This window comes from Struthio camelus, chromosome 2 (genome assembly GCF_040807025.1).
Source record: "Struthio camelus isolate bStrCam1 chromosome 2, bStrCam1.hap1, whole genome shotgun sequence".
Lineage (NCBI taxonomy): Eukaryota > Metazoa > Chordata > Aves > Struthioniformes > Struthionidae > Struthio > Struthio camelus.
Window position 1 is genome coordinate 131,663,239 of NC_090943.1, and position 21,078 is coordinate 131,684,316.

The 21,078-nt window shown below is 36.9% G+C and overlaps 1 protein-coding gene across 3 annotated transcripts in view; it reads right to left on the minus strand.

Moving 5' to 3' along the window:
* The window catches only part of C2H8orf34 (chromosome 2 C8orf34 homolog), a 164,141-nt gene that overhangs the window by 116,644 nt on the left and 26,419 nt on the right, over positions 1-21,078 (minus strand). For 2 of the 3 annotated variants that reach the window (XM_068932555.1, XM_068932554.1), the window contains exons 2-4: positions 15,801-15,948; positions 14,654-14,785; positions 6,686-6,814 (exon numbers count right to left, since the gene is read on the minus strand). In XM_068932555.1, the coding sequence (XP_068788656.1) occupies positions 6,686-6,814; positions 14,654-14,785; positions 15,801-15,948 (409 nt within the window). The remainder of the gene's footprint in view (positions 1-6,685; positions 6,815-14,653; positions 14,786-15,800; positions 15,949-21,078) is intronic. The other variant, XM_068932556.1, reaches the window with a different exon arrangement.

Here is a 21,078-nt window from a genome sequence, read left to right on the forward strand (position 1 = left end):
AGCCCACTACAGCTGGCTGCCATGGATGGACTCTACCTCTTGAATGCCAATCCACTTTTTCTAAGGAATAGAAAGTCCCATCTGTGATGCCAGCTACACAAGTCCTACCTCTGCAATAGCATTAAGGAAATTTTTAACAAGCCAAATACTGTTCCAGTAAAGACCACCATAACTCAAAAGAGATTCTGGTTCTGCAACTTATGAGTAGGTTAGAGCAAAATGGCAAATACCTCAGCAAAGGTAATTAAAAATTTAAAGTATATAGGAAAGAAACACTTACAATAAAAGTCACAGTGATCCCCCTGCCATATAAGCCTTACTTTGTAAATGAATAGCAATAATTATGTCCACATTCTTTCTGTTTCAATCTCAGAAAATATTATTTTGTATTTTTACTCATACATCACACTAAAAGTAAATGCATATTATGAGCAAAGGCCGTATCATATAACAGCCGCAGTACTGAGATAAAATTATCTCTTTAAAGGTTTGATTGAGCTTATCTAAAAATGTCAATCTCAAAATAAATCACAAAGATTGATCGCACACAAGCATAACTTTATTTTAAAGTTCAGCCTAAACAGAAGAAAGGAAAATAATCTTTACAAAATGCTGTGACTAGTTATGTGGTTCAATTAGCAGAGCACACTGAGGGCAAGATGTTCAGTTGATCATGGGTAAGTCATTTTTACAGACTAAAGTGCATTTCAGATGAAAAACCATGGGTGTCCGGAAAAAGTATGTCTTCAAACAATGCCTCCAGCATGAGGTGACTGATACAATTCTAGTTACATGTCATGCAAATGTGCATTTACAGTTAAATCACCATCAGAAATGTCTGATTTCAATGAGAAAATTCAGACGTCTCTGATAAATGTTTTTGGCTCTCCACTCAGTTACATGTTCCATAACCTGTATGTATTTCATTAATAAGCTCCCATAGCATAGAAGTTCATTAGTGGAGGAGTTCAGAAATTAGTATAGGGAAAACCCATCCTAATGCGTTTCAGAGAGAGCTAAATGTATTGAAGCAGTACATGATGCACATATTAATCTTCTCACACCCCACGTACTTGTGGATTCATCCATAAACAGAGAATGTGATTTTAGGAGTCTGTTTATATATTCTCATCAATTCTTGAACTAATTCTAACCTTATTGCTATAAGAATTTTTACTCTTGTTGTCAAAACTTATCTTCTTCCCTACGCGAGAGAAATCTAATATATGGTCCTGGGTTTCAGGATATATTATTCTTTTTTTAAAAGGGGGTAAGATCACATTTGTCTGTATAAACCAGACAACTTCAGCTGATTCTAACATTATGAGAAGTACCTGTTAGAGATACTCAGGAGAGATTTCCAGATCTTTCATTCTTTATGCTCCCTTTCAATATTTCCTACTAGAACATAGCTGGCTTTCCTGTTTACTGACTATTGATTTATTGATTACTATCCTTTCAAATTAAAGAACAAATAGAGTACTTTTCTCCTATTGGTTATATCTAGAGACCTTTATTTCTGGGGTTCCCTCAAAAGGACTTGGACTGGTTTCCAGCTATTCTTGGTTTATGTTAGCTTACTAATATTCTTCTGACGTTAGAATGTCCACTGAATTGACAACATCATAAACTTAGGTCTTTCTCTTTAATTTGTCAAATACACCTGGCCTCAGTTAGGATTCAAATGTTACTAACAAAATGCTGGGGTTTTGTGTTTGTTGAAAGGCTATGTGCAATCATGTGGAAAAACATAGCTGTCTCACAGTACAACGCATTACATGTCATCAAATGCTGTTAACTGTGTTTAAACAGGAAGTCCAATGTGCATATTCAATATGCACTCCAGTCCTTAACTGTTCAAATAAAAGATGTAAAGATGTTCACAAAGCACTCAGACATCACATTTGTTTTGCAGGAAGCTTTCACTGATTTAGTCCTCAATTTTCCCAACACTCATAATTTACTATGTTTCATCTCCTTTTATCCATCTCTTCATCCTAGGAAGACAGGGGTCTAAAGGAAGACAGGGGTCTATTCATGAGCAAGATCCTTTAGCTATTTAGGAGATTTTAACTCTCTTTTAATTCCTCTTTAAAAGGAATTTAGCCCAGAACAGGAAATAAGAGCATGCATTTGAAACAGGGTGGAACTTTTCTTATTTGTGACCAGCAGAGTAAGAAGGATGATGGCAATAAAGGAGACAAATTTTGCCTTTGGAGAAGACAATACATGCACCAGGGAGACACAGCCACATGCCTGTATGTTGTTTCATAAATCAAAATCCCTCCTAAATAGTTGTAATGTATTTTGAGCCATCAAATCAACCATCAAAGGTCACTAGAGAAGTAAATGAAATACAAGTTTCCCACATCTCTGGAGCTCTGGGAAATGGAATACTTAAGTCACCAAGCTCCAAGGCACATAGCCTATAATTACAGCAATACTTTTTGCCAGTATTTTGATACACTTAAGATAATTTTAACACTGAGTGAAGTCACTCTTGGCTTCTGAGATGTACTGGACTTATCGGAGCACAGAATTACTCAAAATTAGTTACATATTGTCTTGAGAATTGTGCGTGGAAGGAGGGCTCTAAATATAAGTAAGTCCAGTTTCAGTCACTAGAAGGACTGAAAATATAACAGACCAAACATCCAAGTGTTTGAGTCTCACCAGCTAAAGCTTTCAGACAGTTCTGGTTTTCTATGAAGCACATAGGTTTCTCTAAAAGCAAGATCTACACACATAGAAAATGAAGCAAAAGAAACTGGAGTTTTAAATCACAGGCTGTGTCAGCTGCATAGGAGGCAATGAAGTCGCTGGAGTTCTGGAAACTTTACAGCAAGATCCAAAACGTACCTTAAAAATTGAAATGAAGTGCAGGAGTTGATGGAAAATTCACTTAACTTCAAAAGTCTGCCTTTATGCTGCACTCTTTCCTGTTCAGATACTGAAGAGTGAGATCACAAGATGCTGTAAAAAGCCATTGACGCTATGTTGTCATCATTCACGCTCTCAAGCATTTGTTGAGCCAGCTGCCTGTCCCATACTGCCTGGAATCCAGGTTAGTACCAAACATAGCATTACACTCGTATGCTTTACAGACATACTTACAAAATCAAAAGGGCTGACCAACGTGCCTAAAGCTATCAGCAACACTGGAGAAGGAAGCTGTGAGACTGTGTCAGTCTTTGCAAAATTCAGCATATGGGTACTTGCCACTCAGCTGTGTTTGAGTCCAGCACAAAATTAGATTCATATGCCTTAAACTTCTTAAAGTTCTAAAAATGTCTCTCCTTGAGCCTCTCTAAGACATTTGTTAGGTGGAAACTCTATTGTACCTTTGCGGGCATAGTAAGACCAGATTTATTTTCAAAATTACACCTTCTGTTTCTTCAAACTTTTCATATTTTTAATTTTGAATTTTTATTTTATATCATCCTAGTATGGAATAATTGACAGCACAGACCAGATTTCTTTCTTGAAATTATCTGAAAAATCAGGAGTACAAAAACTCAGTAACAAGGACATATGATTTAGAATGACTCTGATGCAAATGTTTAAGTGATACAATCAAAACAGCTGAATTGCAAAGTGAGTAACAACTATCAAAGAACAAAAGGAAGCCACAAGAAAAGATATTATAAATACACTAGGAAAGAAGAACAAAGTAAAATGCAGAACTATTACATCAAAGAGAAGGAAAACAAATAATAGAGGACAAAAAAAATCCCAGTGTTGGATACTTTCACTGCTTCAGTCTTTGCAGAAAGGGTTAATTGTGACCTGATGCTTAACACTTCTGATTTTAAGAGACAGAATTGCAAGCCAGATGAAGAAAAGAATAAGTTGAAGGATATTCTGAAAAGTTAGATATATTCAAGTTGGCAGAACCTGGTGAAATTCACTCTAAAGTACCTAACAAACTAGATGAAGAAAACTCTGAATCACTAGCAATTGTATTTCAGGAATGAAGGAGAATGGAAAAGGGCAAATACTGTATCTTTCTTTAGAAAAGGGAAAAAGGAGGACCTGGGGAATTACTAACCAGACAGCCTACATCTGACAGCAGCAAGAATATTCAACAAGACTGTCAAATAAACAATTTATAAACATCTAGTGGATAGAAAAGGTGATAAGAACAGCAGACAAATTCATCAAAAACCAAACACATCCAACCAGTCTAATTGCTCTCTCAACTGGGAAACTTGCCTAGTAGATTAAAGGAAGAAGCAGATTTACAATATTTAAACTATATTAAGACTCTGTTTACTGTCCTAGATGACAGTCTGATAAACGTATTAGAGAATTATATTCTAGGTGAAATGATTACAAGGTAGAAAAACGTCTAGAGGGAAAAAAATGCACTTACTGGATTCTTTTCAAGGGCTGACTGTCAGATGTGAAACGGAATCATGCAGAGGTCTGACAATATTTCCGTTAATGATCTGGATGAAGAAATAGAGAGCACACTCATGAAAGTGAGGGTAACATCAGGCTGCAAGTGGTTTAAAGCACTGTGGGGGATAGGATTAAAGTTCCACATTATCTTGACAAATTGGAGAAACAGCCTGAATGCAACAGCTGAAATTAGTAAAAGCAAGTACTACGTCTCACAAGCAAAAAAAAAAAAAAATCATAAAAATATAAAACTGGCATAACTGGTCAGTAGTAGCAGTGAAGAAACGTATCCAGAAGTTAGAGTAAACACAAACTGAACATGGGCTACAACACAATGCTACTTAAAAATAAATAAATAAATAAAAGCACCATTCCTAAATTCCTAAAAGAGGAAGTGTCACATTTAAGACGTGTAATTATTTCTGCTCCTTTTGGATACAGGCAAAGCCTCAACCGCAGTGATCATCTGTTCAGTTTTGGGCACTAAACTGAAGAAATATGGAGGCAAACTGGCCAAAGAACAAGACAGTAAGAGACAGGGAAAGTACCACTTCCACAGTTGTTATATGCAGCTTAGCCTACTTTGTTGATATAGCCTTAATTCACCTTATAAAAGTTAAATCAAAGCAAATCGTTAGGGACAAACCGACAGGAAAGGACAGTGAAAGAGATAATGTATCATCAGAAAACATCAAGTACTAAGCAAGAGACAGTGAGGAACACTTCACTTGTGAAATAACTGCATAAGAATCTGGCTCAAACAAGACTGACCAGGTATATTCACCTCCAGTTCAAGTGAAAGACTCAAAAGAACTGCAGTGTTTTGCACTCCAGTTGGAAAACTCTTTGACAAACAGTGGTACAGAATGCTGAACAGTACTTTAACTGTAAGGATGCCTGAGCTCAATGGACGCTACACAATAGCCACAAGGGAAGACAAAGACAAAGGATTAAAGATTGGATAAAGGCCTTTATTGTTGAACACTTGCCTCTGACTGCTTTGTATCTCCAGTTCTGAAACTGAAAAAAGTTGGTTCTAAATCTGTATGGACCTGGTTACAAGTCTCTAAAGGAGAAAGGCTTGGGGAAATGACAGACTCATTTGTACCTGTCATGGTATTATGGTCGGGCAATGGTGGGGCTGCAAACTAGAGATCCAAACCAGGAGTGGTTTCAGCTCCTTACATAACACACGGCAGATAGACCAGTTAACTAGAAATGCAACTGAGAAGAGCCCTGTAACTATACTACTGTAATTAATACAAATCAGAAAATTGCTCAGAATATAAATGATCAATCTTAAACATTTGGGGGTCAGGAGAATTTTGACAAAGGTTTTTTTTTTTTTTTGTTCCCTCAGTTTGGTTAAAATGCCAAAGCTCAAAATTCCCCACAAAACAGATATTGCATCCTTCATTCAGCTCTGTTTCTGATGACATCATCTGGAATTTCTTCCATGAATCAAGAGGTGCCAGGGATAAAATTTAATAAGAGAAGAAAGAAAATATTTCTCATTCAAATGTCTGCTCAACCCAGCCTCACAGACCACACCATACTTTCATGTACCATGGAAAAGTACTTTTCACACTTTGCTAGTTGGTACTAGTGTTTACTCCTACCAATGTATTTCAGACTTCTCTTTTACAGAGAAAAAAGCTATTCCTCTTCATATTCTATCCAGTAATTCTCAGAGCTACTCCTTACATGAGTATGCTATTTTGAAATACTGCACCTGCTTGACTGTCTTTTAAGGGATAATGTTTATTTTTTTATGAAATAATTAGTAACCATATTTTGAGTATTTATTTGAAATGCTTTAAGTTATTTAAATTGCTTTTCAAAACTGTAAGGAATTAATTGGGGTCAAAGCCATAAAATACCTAATTGTTCTTCAACGAAAGCTCTGATCCCCATCAATGAGGTTAAGGTGTCACAAGCAGTTAAACCAATCTAACTGCTACCACCCAAAGGAACAGTCTCAATGCTGCATGTTCCCATCATTTTCCTTATACCAGCTCTGGTGTTTGATCTCTTTGTGAGCTAACTCAGCTCCCTAAGCTGACAGAATATTAACGTGCCAAAAAAAGGAGGTGGAGGGGAAATAGATTCAGTGAGCATTAGAATTGCTAAATCAATCTCAGACATTCTATGAACTCATCAACAGGAATGTAACTGCTGATGTCAGTAAACTTAAATGAATGGAACATCACCTTCTCGATATATACTTCCATATTACAATTCAGGCTGCACTGTTACATTAAAATACTAAAATCAATCAACTTACTGCGAGATAGATTCTCAAGGGCTTTTCCAAGTTTTTTGCTCTCTTGAAGAATATGATTTAGTTCATCAAAATCATGGCTCTCCGGTTTTGTCCTCCAATCCCAGTTAGGATGCTCTATCGACCTTGGCACTAAATATACAGATATATATATGAAGTTTAGATTTGGTAGTTCAGACACCTACAGCAGAAAAAAGCTGCACAATGAGTTTACAAGCTCAAGAATCTCATAAGTGGAAAGGACTTATTTCTCTTCCTCTTTTACAAGCAGAAATATTTTCTTTGGTCAACAGGAAGTAAAAATAAAAATATTTATGAACAAATGCATACACAGCATGACTCTTGTGACCGAATTAACTGACAAACAGAAATAATTAATATTGACTAGTATACAGTAAAAAAACATTCTAATAAAAGTATTGTATTTGAAGGTACTTCATTTACATTAAATAGAAGTGTGTGTCCTAGGGGCTAAATTAGGATAAAACGACACCACGAAAACAGATAGCAGGTATGTTCAGCTTTGCTAGTCATTTTATCCTAAAGATAATGCTTTCAAACCAACAAGTAGAAACAAAACTTATTAAAAAAATGCCATAAAGTGTAAATAACAGTCAAAAACAGTGAAACAAAACATGTCCATGGTGTTCAGACTGTATAAACCTATGATGTCTATTCTGATACTTTTAAGAAAAGAAACACTGGTCTTTGGGAAGCACAGCCCTGAGCTCATAGCCTTTTGCACATTTCATATTACAAAAACTTCCGTTTAATTTTAAAAGAACATTTCTCAGCTGCTGAGCTAACCTCACCTACAATGTCAGAGAATGAAGAAAATAAGCTTCTGAGCTCTTTCAGATCCACAATATACAGAACTATATTGACCAACATGAACATCTTGAACAATTCATAGAAATGAATATAAAAATGATGCTGACTCTGGAACTCATTTAACCTGCTGTTTTTTCCAATGTTCCTAAGTGATCTGTTGCTATATCCACAAAATGTAGTTGTTAGGCTGTCTCTAGGTGTAATATTACAGTGCTGAGAACTGCACATTCTTCTGTGAAGATGATGTCTAATAACTTCAAGAACAAGGTCTATAAGGATAGGACCAACGTCTCTTAGTCACTTTTAATGTTTTTAATTTTAACAACTGTCAACTAACTTTAAGCTTGCAAACCTCATATTTATCAAAAACAGAGATGAAAACTTGCTGACTTCTTTAGACCGCGTAACAACAAGTAGTATTTTACGATCATTTGGAATTTCAGGGTACCTGTATGATTACATCGGGAAATTCTGCTCCAATTTTGAGTTCTGATAGCCATTACAAAACGCAACAGCTGCTATTGAAATTCACCTAACTGCTGACCGCACTCTGGAAATATATGCTCTACTCTACTTTGGATCTGCTCCACAAAACAAAGTTGAGGTTAAGCCATCAGCCACCTTTTCCAGGCAAAGGCCCATGGAATAATGGTTTATTTGAGTGCTTTTGTCACAGGGAATGTGATTCCAACGTCTATAGACATAAACCAAGCTATCTTTAAGGCTATACAGACTCTGACTAACTAGAATTTATCCTGACCTGTAAAATCCACTCAGGAACATGAGTAAATACCAGAGAAGTTACTAGCTTAGACTGCAATTACAGATGTGCTCAAAGAGAGAAGACAAAGAAGCCATTAAAAAGGACACACAGAGCAAAGAGCAAGAGGAAAGAGACACAGGAAGCCCTGGGAAGAAGGAAAGAGAGGGGAAAGCTTCTAGTTGGAGTGAGAATGTCAGAATTTGGTTCTGCTTGTGTTCAAAGAAGACAAGTCATGCATTTCCTTTTGAGGATAATGGAAATAATGAGCTACGGTGTTTTCTAGTGAATAGATATATTTCATAAGCAGAAGCCGTAAGACACTAGGCAAGGCAGTGACTGGACTCTACTCAGATGGACAGTTCGTAATTTTTCTTGACGCTTTTAAATGTTGATCATCTACTTCACAATTCTTAGCTTTTGGAATCATAGTGTTCATTAAAAGCTATCTAAATTTTTGTGTGATCGAAAATTGCCTCCATTCATAGACCCTGGCAAAATTAAATTCAATTAGATAGCACAACTTCAGTATTTCTCAACTTTTTTCTTATTTTCAGGGAGAAACTAAATTTTCCCTTATAATATTTTTTCTAAACTTTACTAAATATATTAACAATTAGTAAAAGTAATAAAGAAATTCTATCATGAGTTCTTTCCGTTTTTGCTCATCTTTGGTTTACAGTATGATCACATATGCCTTTACATCCTACTTTATCAGTTATCTCTCCTTCTCCCTTCTTTACATCACTCTAGCCTGCTATCAGTTTGACTCTTTTCTTTCTGGGTTTGTTCTGAACTCACTGGAGCACAGACTGAAGCTCCTCAGCACCACCAAAATACAAACAAACTGCGAATAATTTAATACAGTAAAACCATGCACAAAAACGGCCAAATCTTAGAGCTTCTGGTTTGCAGGAAATTACAAGCTGGAATTGATATGACATCAATTTGAAATAAAATATGTATTTCAAAATACTAAAGGGACAGAATTTTTGAGATATCATAACATTTCAAAATAAAATTCGTCTTGGGACCCATGATAGATGCTGAATGAAACAGACATCATTTCCACTCAATTGCAGTCAAATATACCTTATGGAAATCTGCTCTGCATATTGGTTAGCACGGTCTGTGTTTCAGTGAAGTCTTTGTATTTCAGTGAAAATGTATCAAAACAGATATGCTGCCATGGAACATTGCTGTTTCAACAAATCTATTTTAACAAATTCTATTGAGTCAAAACTGAGGGAGGAGTTATGCAGAATTAGAACTGACTAGAATTTTGTTACTTCTAGAAAATATATTTTTTCATACTTACCTATTGTTGGTCCAAATAATGAACAGACACTAAAACTAAAATCTACTTTGTTCCATCATATGACATTTGTCTCTTCTTTCAAGGTTCATTTTCAGTTCACGTACAAAAACTTTCTAAACGCAAACTTGTATCTTCCCAACTATGAGATCAATAAATACTAGTCATTTTCAAACAGATGGCTTTGCATGAAGCATGCAGAACTGTACACAGATTATATAAACCTTCCCTGAGATCTTTTGAAATACAGCATCTAATGAAAGCATTCTTCTGTATAGAGTCCGTCATACACCATTTCCACCCATATTTCACTACAGATTGAAGTAAAATCCCTTCGTAATATTCCAGCCTTCCTTTCCCTTTATTATACTCATTCCTCAAAATCAGGTCAGTATTTTAAATCCCTTATCATATTACCTGCTTCGACTTCTTCTCTGTTATTTGAGAGATTCATACAATACTTTGTCTTGAAATTCTGTGACTACAATTCAGTAGATTTATGACATCTACTCATACCGTTTGTATAGAAATATTTAGCTTTTATCTTTATGGAGCTAAGATTTCATACCAGAAATAGCCCAGTTTTATAACCTCTTCTTAGAAGACTGCAAGAATGCATTTTCCAATATTTCTGACTTTCTGGTTTCCCACCCAACGAATGCACACCAACAGCAGATTCATTCACAGATTTGTTATGAATTTTCTGTCACAAATCAACAGACCATTATTTTCTATTGAATAATAGTATAAGATTAGTACTGTTCCAATCTACATACACCTGACTTTGCAAGACATGATTTGGAGAAAGAATCAGACCAGCTGCTCAATAAATCCTCCAGCAGTAGGTTCAGGAGAAGGTTATTCCCCATCATAAGGCACCTGGCTGCTTACTCATGCACATACATGCTCATGGCAGTAGAAAAGTCCTCCTCAGTTCTGGAGCTACATTTCATGAGTATATTCTATGGCCAGCTTGCATCCCAAAGAACAAAAATAAAGGTGTAATTATTGATCATAAAAATACTCATGTATTTAAATCTCACAGTAGCATTCAGATTTGAATTCTTATTGTGACCATATAGCAAAACTGTCTTACAAAGTGTTTGGATACTACCACAGTGAGAATATATAATACTAGACTGACCATGGGCATCAAAAAAGTACCAAACACCGTAAACAGCATATTGGAAAATCTGGAAAGAGAATGGTGAACAGAAGCAGAGTGAAAAAGTGATCTGTGGTCTGATTTAATATGGAGGTGGTGAAGGGATCCACCTACTAAGCCTAAGAGTAGCTAGCTGGGAAGCAAGAATTCTGTTTCACTAACTATTCAGAAACTGCAAAATTCATTCTTCTTCAAACATAGAACGTGACGATCTAAAAATGTCATTGAAAAATAATACATAATAAGCGGTAGAAGCCCTAACTTCAAGCCTCTTCCTTTGTCAGACCACAGCAGAAGCATAAACATGTTTTTGCACACACCACGCGAGTACTCAGATCTCTTAGATACTAGGGTTTTGTTTGCTTGTTTGTTTGAGGAGGGACTGAGGTGGTAACAGGGAGAAGCAGGGACTGGAGGAATCTTCCCAGTAAAAACATTGAAGGAATTCTAAGAGACAGCCTAACCAGGGTCTTCTGGTCATGTGCAGAAGGAAGAGTAATCTGTGCAAGAATAACATACACACTGCAGTGAACATCAGTTCTGCTGAAGGAAAAAATATTTTCTGTTTAAATAAATTAATTCTGATGTTCCCAATGCTTCCCCTAAAATAGGGGTTCTTCTCAGCACTGAATAGAGTTTCAAGTTCAGGAGCATTTGAACAAGATGGTCCTAAGACAGGCTCTGCAACAGAACATGGAAGAAAAAATATGGGAAAGGGCATAAACAGAAAGGCATGAAATCAGGGAATAATTTAGGCTGGAGGGGACCTCCAGAGGTCTTCTAGTCCCAATTACTACTCAAAGCTTGTCCATTTATATAAGGTTGCTTAGGGTCTTGTCTAGTTGAGTTCTGAGTATTCCATAGCCTCTCTAGGTACCGGTTCCGGTGTTTGACACCCTCACAGTAAAAATGTTTTTTGCTGCCTCTTGTCCTTTCACTATACACCTTTGAGAAGAATTTGGTGTTTTCTTCTCTGCACTCTCCTATCTGATAGCTGGAAATGGCAATAAAATCTCCCCTCAGTTTTTCTTTTCTTAAAAGGCTAAACAAACCTTCAACCTCCTTCAGCCTCCCTTCATGCACCATGCACTCCAGCCCCCCCATCAGCTTGATGGACCTCCGCTGGGTTCACTCAAGTAATCCCTGCTTTTAGTGTGACATACACCAGTTGTCATCTCACAAGTGCCAAGGAGACAAGAAGAACCACTTCTGCCAGCCTGGTGGTTACACACTTGCTACTGCAGCCAAATATGCAGTTAGCCTTCATCACTGCAAGGGCACACAGCCACCTCTGGCTCATATTCATATTCTTGTCCGTTGGCACCCCAGGTCACTTTCAGTAAAGCTACTTTCTAGCCAGTCAGACCCCAGTTCACAGTACTGCATGCAGGTATTCCACCCAAGATGCAGGATTTTGCTCTTTGTTGATCTTCATTAATTTTCTGTCAGCCAATTTCTCCAGGCTGTTGATGTCTCTTTGAATAGCAGCCCCGCCATCCAGCATATCAACCATTCCCAAAAATACAGACTCATCTACAAACTTGGTGAGATCACATGCTACCCAGCTCTCCAAGCCATTAAGACTTTTAATCACTATTACCTACCATACTGGTCCCTTAAGGATACCAGTAGTGACAGGCTTACAGCTGCACTTTGTATTGCTTATCACAACCCTTAGAACCCAACTCTCCACCTGCTTTTTGTCCATTTATCCAGTTCATATCACAACAATTTAGTAAGAAGGATCCTATGAGAGACCAGGTAAAAGGCTTTGCTAAAGTCAAGGTATTAAACATCCACTACTCTTCCCTTGACCACAGAGCCAGTCATTCAATCATAAGGGGCAATCAGGTTAGTCAGGTATGATCCCAATCACCTTTTCATCCTTCTTGCATCTGAAAAGCTTCCAGAATTTGCTTGATAGCTTTCCCAGGAAGTGAGGTTAGGCTGATCAGTTTGCAGTCCCCAGATCCTTCTAGCCCTTCATAAAAATTGGTATGATGTTTGCCTTTTTCTAGTTATCAGGAATCTCCTCCAATCACCATGACTTTTCAAAAGATGATAGAATGGCCTTGCAATGACATTGGCCAGCTCTCTTAGTGCCCTCAGAACAAATTCCATTGGTCCTATGTATTTATATATACCTAACTGCCTTAAGCACTTCCTAATTCTATCATCCTCTACTGTGGGTAAAGCTACACTTCCACAAACTCTGCCTGAAGGCAAACCTTAATAGTGAAAACTCAGGGGGAAAAAACACATCAAGTACCTTAGCCTTTTCTATGTTCTCAATCACCAAGCAGCAGATCACCAAGCAGCAGATCCACATTTTCCTTAGCCTTACTTTTAATGCTGATATATTCACAGAAACCCTTCTTGTTGCCTAATAAGGAAAGAGATGACTTTCACTGTTCTGGAGAAATTCAAGACCTCTATCTCCTGGGCGTAAGGATTCAAATTCAGAATCCACAGATGCCCTTCAACCCACAAACACAGATCCTCGAGTCCAGTCTTATTATGGATATATAAATTATTTCCTTGCCTGATACGTGACCTGGCAGCTTAAAGGGCCCATACCCTTCTATGTCTCTCCTACATCCTCCTATGGGTCAATGCAAGGACAATCAAGCACGAAGCTTGTAGTGGTCACTCAAATAAAGGAAGTGGCATAGCCCTACCTAGGATGAAGGCTGAGCACTTGAGACCTTTTGGAAATGGCATGGGAGTTACTTGACGTATACCACAGGTTCTGAAGTACAAGCACTGTGGAGAGGAACAGAACACTTCATATGATGACCGGAGAAGCTCACACCATTGTAGAGCATTGTTTCTAACACTATACCTCCATAAGTTGCTGTCATCCAGCACATACTGTTAGATTATGAATAGGTGTGTCCACTTCTCTGAAAATCCCTATTTAATCTTGAAAGTTCATTAAAATCCACACACTTACAGATTGGCTTAAAAAAAATCATGTGCCTAGAGAGAGGTAGAGCAGAACTGATGATCAACTTTGAGCCTTTTCGAAGCAACGAATGTGCCTCATGGAGAAGAAGCTGACACACAAGCTCCATTTCCAGGGCAAATCAATAAATCCCAGGAGCATGCTGAAACAATACAGTCCTGAGAAAATCTGTGTTATGGGACACAGCCATCTCAGTTTTCTATACTTGTATGATTATTTATGTATTCTCAATTAAAAATGGTAGGCTTCCTAACTTTACAAGATTGTTAACTACCCAAAAACGCAGTGTCTGTTTCACTCATAAATCTCTCATGCTTTTTTTTCCCCCATTGCTCTGCTATATTTTAACCATCTGAAGACACTGGGAGATCATCTTCTGTTGACTCCACTGAGGTCAAAACTTTCCTATCTTGCTTTTAGAGGAAAAACAGCATACTTTCTGCTGCAAATATACAGTATATCTGTTTCTCTTCTGCCTTTTCTTTCAGTGTACATTTAGATTCCTTCAGCAGTTCTCAGAACAGTACTGCTATTCTGCTGACACCAACCCCATATCTGGAACAAAATATGTTGACAATTGATGGTCTTGTATCACCTGACCCACTGAAAAATCTGTTATTAGAATCAATATCTGAAGAATACGTTACACAGGTTTAAATGACAATGCAAAGAAAAACATCAAATCAAAACTAGCATCTGAATGTAAAATTGCACATGACAGCCCAAATATTCTTAATTATATCTGACATCATAAGGAATGATTACAAATTCATAATGCAAGTGAAAATAAAGTAAGTGTCAAACTCTTCTAATGTGGAAATCTAGCCATTTCAACTACTCATAGTTTGCTTTTCATTTTAATTCTAATTCAATAGAAAAATACACTACAGATTTGGAAGGATGCACCAATTAATAATGGACTGAAACTTCCTTACATGACTTGGACTCCGGTGATGGTGGAGAAATGTTGGACACAGCAAGGTCACTCTTTGATTTTTTAGGCTTCTTTGCATTTACCTGCCAAGGTTTATCGTAACTTCTGAAATCTCTCCTTGTTCCTTTACTTTCTGTTAAAAGAACAAAATCAGTCAATTATAACATTCATGGGGTCATTTTCAAGGATCAGATAAACAACTAATCCAGAAAATAATATGTCCTATTGACCCACAAAGTCAGCTATTTTTGTTCTCCTGTTTCTGATTTATGCTACATTTCGTATCGTTACTTCTTCGATTTCTTAAACACCAAACTTGAGAAATTCATTAGCATGTTTTTGGTTAAAAACATAATAGCTTCTTTTTTGTTATGAAAAAGTCCTTAACTTCTGTTTGTTCTGTACTGTGGTTGAGTGCCTATGCTTAAGACTTAAATTTTCCTATAAATAAAAGGTTGATGTGTCAGGTAGTTAACATTTTGATTACCAGCAACTGAGGGGTTATTATGTTTTCAAAAAGACTATCAGTCATTTTCTTAAATACAAAACCAACTTTCTAATAAGAGCTTATACCAGAAGATCAGCTAAAATTTCTATTTAAAAAATCAGAGCAGATATTACTTAAGAATATTTTTTATGCTTCTGAAGATCTCAAAGGTAAATTATTCACATTAGGATTCATAAAGTAGTAATAAATATTGGAATGATGGGGTGTCAAAATGTGCACTATTAAAAAAAAAAAATCTATATAGCCTAACCTTAAGCACAAATAACCTTAAGCACAAATATACCTTAGGACTGAAAAGGAGAACAAAGAAAAGGGAAGAGGAAAGCAGAAAGAGCAGCAGGGGAATCAAGGGAAATTTAGATGCACCTTCTTTCTCATTGAGACTGGTGCTGTTTCCATCCCTGTAAGTCTTATCCACACTCACATCATATATCCACAGGCTGAAATAATCATCAACAATATACATTAAATCCAGTATATGCTGGACAAACTGGATTTATTGTGCATGCTCAATATTGCAGAGTAGTAAGTGTACAGGAGGTGTGCAGGCATCCGGGAAATCAAGAACAAAAGTATGGGAAGATTATATTGAACATTAGCACTTTCCAGCATACAGAACATAAAAGCATTTAATATATACCTGATGTTTCACTCTCTGCCCAAAGGGCAGCAGATCCAGACAATGTTCTCTGAAGCTGACTGCGGTTCCCCTGTTTGGACTGAAGATGATCAATTAGAAATGGGATTGGCTGGTCAGGTGTCTCTGTTATCAGCTTGGTCATCAGCTCCTTCAGAAAATTAGAACAAAAAAAAAATTAGTGAAATACTGCACCTAACCTTATACTAGCCAAAAAGTGAAGGAGTATTATTAAAGGGAAAGCCTCTTTTCAACTTTTGAGAAAACAGCTGAAAACAGCAATTTCTTAAAAAACTACAGCTAGATGTGCCCTCTGAAGTATCCATATATGTAGTAGTCTTAGCCTGTACACTCATTTACCTGCTAGAATTTACCTAAATAACCTGAATCCCACTCATCGAACCATTCAGAACAAGCACCCTTCATAGCAGCGAGCTCCTCTCTGACCACCATAGCCAAGTTTCTTTTGTATGGAAATTGGTAGATCAGGAGGGCTGGTGCATTTCTTGATCTCACCCAGGCATGGAACAAGTATCTGTTCAGAATATGCATTCAGATCCAGGAACTCCTAAGTCTGATCAAATGCGCACAGTCATTTTTTAAAGTTAGTCCTCTAGAATATGATTGTATGTAACTGAGCAAATTTGGCATTCTTTCTCATGGACACCCTTTCTGAAGAGCATTTTATTACACCACTGCAGAAATGGATGCAACACCAAAGTCAACACAGAATCAGACCCAGTCCATGTATTCACACTAACTTATTGCTGTTGTACCCTCTGGTGCTGCAAGGTTGCAGAAAGAGGCTTTCTTGCTCCTTGTTGCTGCTGGGGACCTTCCTGGCTCCCTACACGATTCATGGATTAGGAACGTAGAAGAAATCTGCAGTTCTGTGCTGGGCATGTACTCTAACTGGAAATCAATGACTAACGTGGGAGGGCACCCTGATATTCATATAGTTCCACAGGAAATCTGTGGTTGCCACTACAAAACAAAACAAGCTCCACTGAAGTCAAAATATTACAGCAATATAAAACAAAACCAGGACCAAAAAAAAAAAAAAAGAAAGGGTAAGTTACCAAGAGCATTTATTCTGTCTTTTTACCCACACATAAGTCTTACCATAACTTCCATAATTCTGTCTCCTCTTCACGTTTTTCATATTTTATTCGTCACTTTATTTAATGAATTTTTTTTAATATCAATAGTTACTTGGTGTAACAGTTAGTTGCGATGTGTTGGAAAAAGATAGTTAAAAGGCAGTATAATGAAGGTTAGTAAACATGAGTAACAGGATGCAGTACTTTAAGGTGTAGCAAGTTATCTTAGTCTACTTTAAGACTTTTTGTTCTTTTTTTTCAAATAGCTGTGTAAAGAATTAGACATAAGTGAAAAGAATAAGTGAAGTGAATAGAAATAAGCTTTCCATTTGAGAGAGACAAATTTAATTTTAGAAAATAAAGAGGAGAAAATATGTCCAATCTCATGTCTTAAAAACATTCAATAAAGATCATCTGTTATGTGGTTTTTTATAACTAGCTACAGGGAATCAAAAAACAGTGTCTTTGGTTTTGAAATTGAAATCCACAGGAAGAAATGGAGCTACTAATCTTAGAAATGGTAAAGCTATAGAGTGTAACTTCAGCTAGGCTGTCTCTCACCAACGTAAGAGAAATCCTCTGATATATATCACAGGGAGTAAAGTCCAGAAGTTGGAGTAATTCATTTTTGGTTGCTTGGTAACACTCTTAACAGCAAACCTTTTTTTTTTTTTTCCTGCCAAAATGCAAAATTAGTGACAAGTGGAGAGACAGAATACTGTGCTTGTAATGGACCACAATAGCAGCAGGAATTCCATTACACACAGAGGATTCTATTACGAGTGGAAAAGTGTCAGTCTGTAACAGGCGACTTGTAATTTAAACTGTTTCTCTGAATGATGGTGTGAAATTCTGAATATTCCATCTTAGATTAATAAATATAGGATGATGAGAATTGAGAGATACACATTGATACTGTTAATTTTTGGAGATGTATGGGTGACAGTCTGTTAATAATACATTATGAAATTAATGTAGCATTAAGAAGATAACAGAGCTGAAAAATTTTAGAATGCCTACATGTCAATGTAAGAACAATGCTACCTGATTACTGCTATCACTGACATATTTGTCATGGGCAGAAACAGTCTTTAATTAACAAAAATAAACCTAATAAAATAAAGCTGATTACAGGATTCTTTACCTTATACTGAAATATAGCACTGAAACTCAGGAACACTATAGTATGAGATAAAAAAGTGGTCCTTTTGAACAGAACCTAATATCACTTTAGGAAATCTTGGAGTAGCACTTTTTTATCTACTATTACATGTTTATAATGGGGCCTAAGTGATATAGAGACTTGTGCTGGTTTGGATCATTCTGTGAGAGCAGTTAGAAAAAAATTAAAAGAACTACAGATAGAGACTATTTTCTTCTATCCGAACAAACAAATAAGCTGTGCCAATATTGCACTTGTAAACAGACAAAAGAAAACATTGCTTGAATCCTCATAAATTGAAAATAGTACACGGTTCCCAAAAAATACAATTGATTTGCGTAATAAGTCTCAATCTGATTTGCCTCAAGCACTTCCAGAGATGGCATTAAAAGTAAATATAATTTAAAGTCAATATAAAAAGGTGGCTCAGATATTAAGCCTAGCATTATAAGCAAGACATTACTCTTTACTATGGCTCATTGTAAAAGAGGAGCAAAGAAACTGCTAGGGATTTGCTTCTCAAGCTGCTCAATTTAGGATGTCAGAGAGATCTCCTATTTACTATAGCAGTGTTTCCAAACTTCATAGAAATTGCATAGAGTATCCCCACCACAACCAGGAATAACAGCAGCAGCGATAATAACTTCAGCTATTACTTGCAAATCCACATTTGCATGCAGCTCCTTGCACGTCCTCCTGTCACACACACTATCGGAGATCCCAGAAGTAGGATCACAACTCCACGAGTCCCACTGCCTTAGCCCTCCCACCACATTCTGCCATTCAGGCCAACAAAAGACCTAACTCCATCCATTCAGCCCCCCTAGCCAAAACTCATCAAGGCCATGTTTCCACTGAGATTCTTGTCATCTCCAGCAGATAGGCAATTAGCATGAGAAATATTATCTGCCTGCATTTGGTTGCTTGGCTAAGTCACAGGAAACAAAATGAAAAGAGAGGGCAGGGGAGAGGGCAGGGGAGAGGGCAGGGGAGGGTTTATTTATCAAATAAACCCCAGTTTATTTGATGTTCTTATCTGCTACTCAAACGACATCTTACTAGGCAGCTGGAATAACGTACTCTATGGTGCTCTAATTATACTCTTACAACAGTTCAAAAGAGATGATAAAAGTGAAGGTATTACATAAGAAAAACTAGAGTGTACAACAGGTTACAAAAATAGAATTCCTTTATGGTTAGCAGCAGCCTGATCTGACTCACAAGGTGCTAAGTAGGTAAGTCTTCACAAAAAAAAAAAAAAAAAGAAAAAAGACCAACTAGTCTCAAATGAAGCTGCCTCTGCATTAACAGCACGATAAGAATGGCACAAGCTCATTGAAGCTGCCTGAGATTCATTTCTTGATGCACAGTCCAACAGGTAAGTTTCAACAATTTATTAGGCATATAAACAAAAATTCAAGATGTTTATATGTCCCTAATAAATATTAACTCAACTCTTTACCTTCCAGCCCAAATTTTTACATTTTCTAATTTTTTCCAATTTAATCTAGTTCACATAAGAAGAAAAATAATTTTCATCTACCTATATAACATATTCTTCCAGATACAGTAAGTAGCATCACAACAATGAAAACAGAATCATATGGCAGATTAGGTCTCCATGCTGCCAGATGAACTGGTCATCATCACGCATAACCTCTTTCCTCCTATCTTCTGTCCATTATTACCTCCACCTTCTGCTCTAAAACCTTTTGCCTTTTCTATGAGTGCAGCTCCCCTCAGTTTCTCCCTTCTAGTTGTATAATAGGTGAAGCAGCTTGGTAGCTCAAAGGTCTGCAGATACTAATTCCCACCAGAGAGGCCGCAGCACAGAAAAGGAGCGAAAGGGAATCCGCATGATAACTACAGGCTACAGCACTAGGGTAAATACATTCATTTCTGCTGTTTCCCTACTGTATCATCCCAAATTAGGTGCTGTCCTCAGTAGAATGAGGAAGAATAGGCAAAAATGTGATATGAGTTCCAGAAAAACTGGCAACTAACTTCAAGGATTGCACCTTGCACTGTGCAAAACAGAAATAAAACCAGTTATTTTTAGTTTCTTCTGTAAGGGTATTTTCGTATCCTTTTATACTCACTAATTTTATTAAACTACATAAGTTAGACTGTTTTAAAAGAAACTTGCAGAAGTTGATCTGTGGATATTTCTAAGAGAGGGATTCATGCACATATTAGTAAGGCTGCAAAAAATCTTGAATCAGCTCTGAATCAGTGACTTAATAAATTAATTCCTTATAAAGAGGTAATCTTTCTTGACTGTGCTATCCTGAGGTGCTCTATTAGTTATTCAATGCAGGCTCAAATTTTAATTTTCCAGTGACTGTCCTTGCATTTAATACAAATGAAACAGTCTTCACAGTCTATTAATCATAGGCCCAATTACAAGAAAGCTCTAATTAGCTATGTCTAAGTGTACCTATCAGGTTATTAAGTTAATTAAGAGACATTCTATCTTGCTCTGTAATTGATAACAGTAACTACAGAACAATCACAGGTTTTATTTTTCACGATATAGACTTCTACAGACTATGGTACAGTGGGCAGAGATTTTGGCTCTATTATGCTATCATTTCATGGTTTAAATTAGATGTTTGAAGCAAGCAGAGTGAACTGCCCTCAACAGATGCCTGTCTCTCTCCTGACCAAATAAAGAGACTAGATGACTTAGCTTAGACTACAAGGTCTGGGTGGTATTTAGTTCAAAACTGAAACAATTAAATATAGGAGTCTTCACACAGATGTCAACAGTGATCCAATCAATGAAGTCAATGGAGCCTAGAGAGCTGCTCAGTTGACTAGTGAATGTTTGTCCACGTAGGGTATGCAGAATTGCTCTCCAGGCTCCACCGACTGTGTTGACTAGACATCCATTGACCATAGGATCATCCATAGCATCCATAGGAGCTTAAACACTAGAATACAGGCAGACATCTAAATTTAGGTTTGCTGTTCACTTCATACAGGCTGTGTGAACAAAGATGATGTACAATATGTAAAA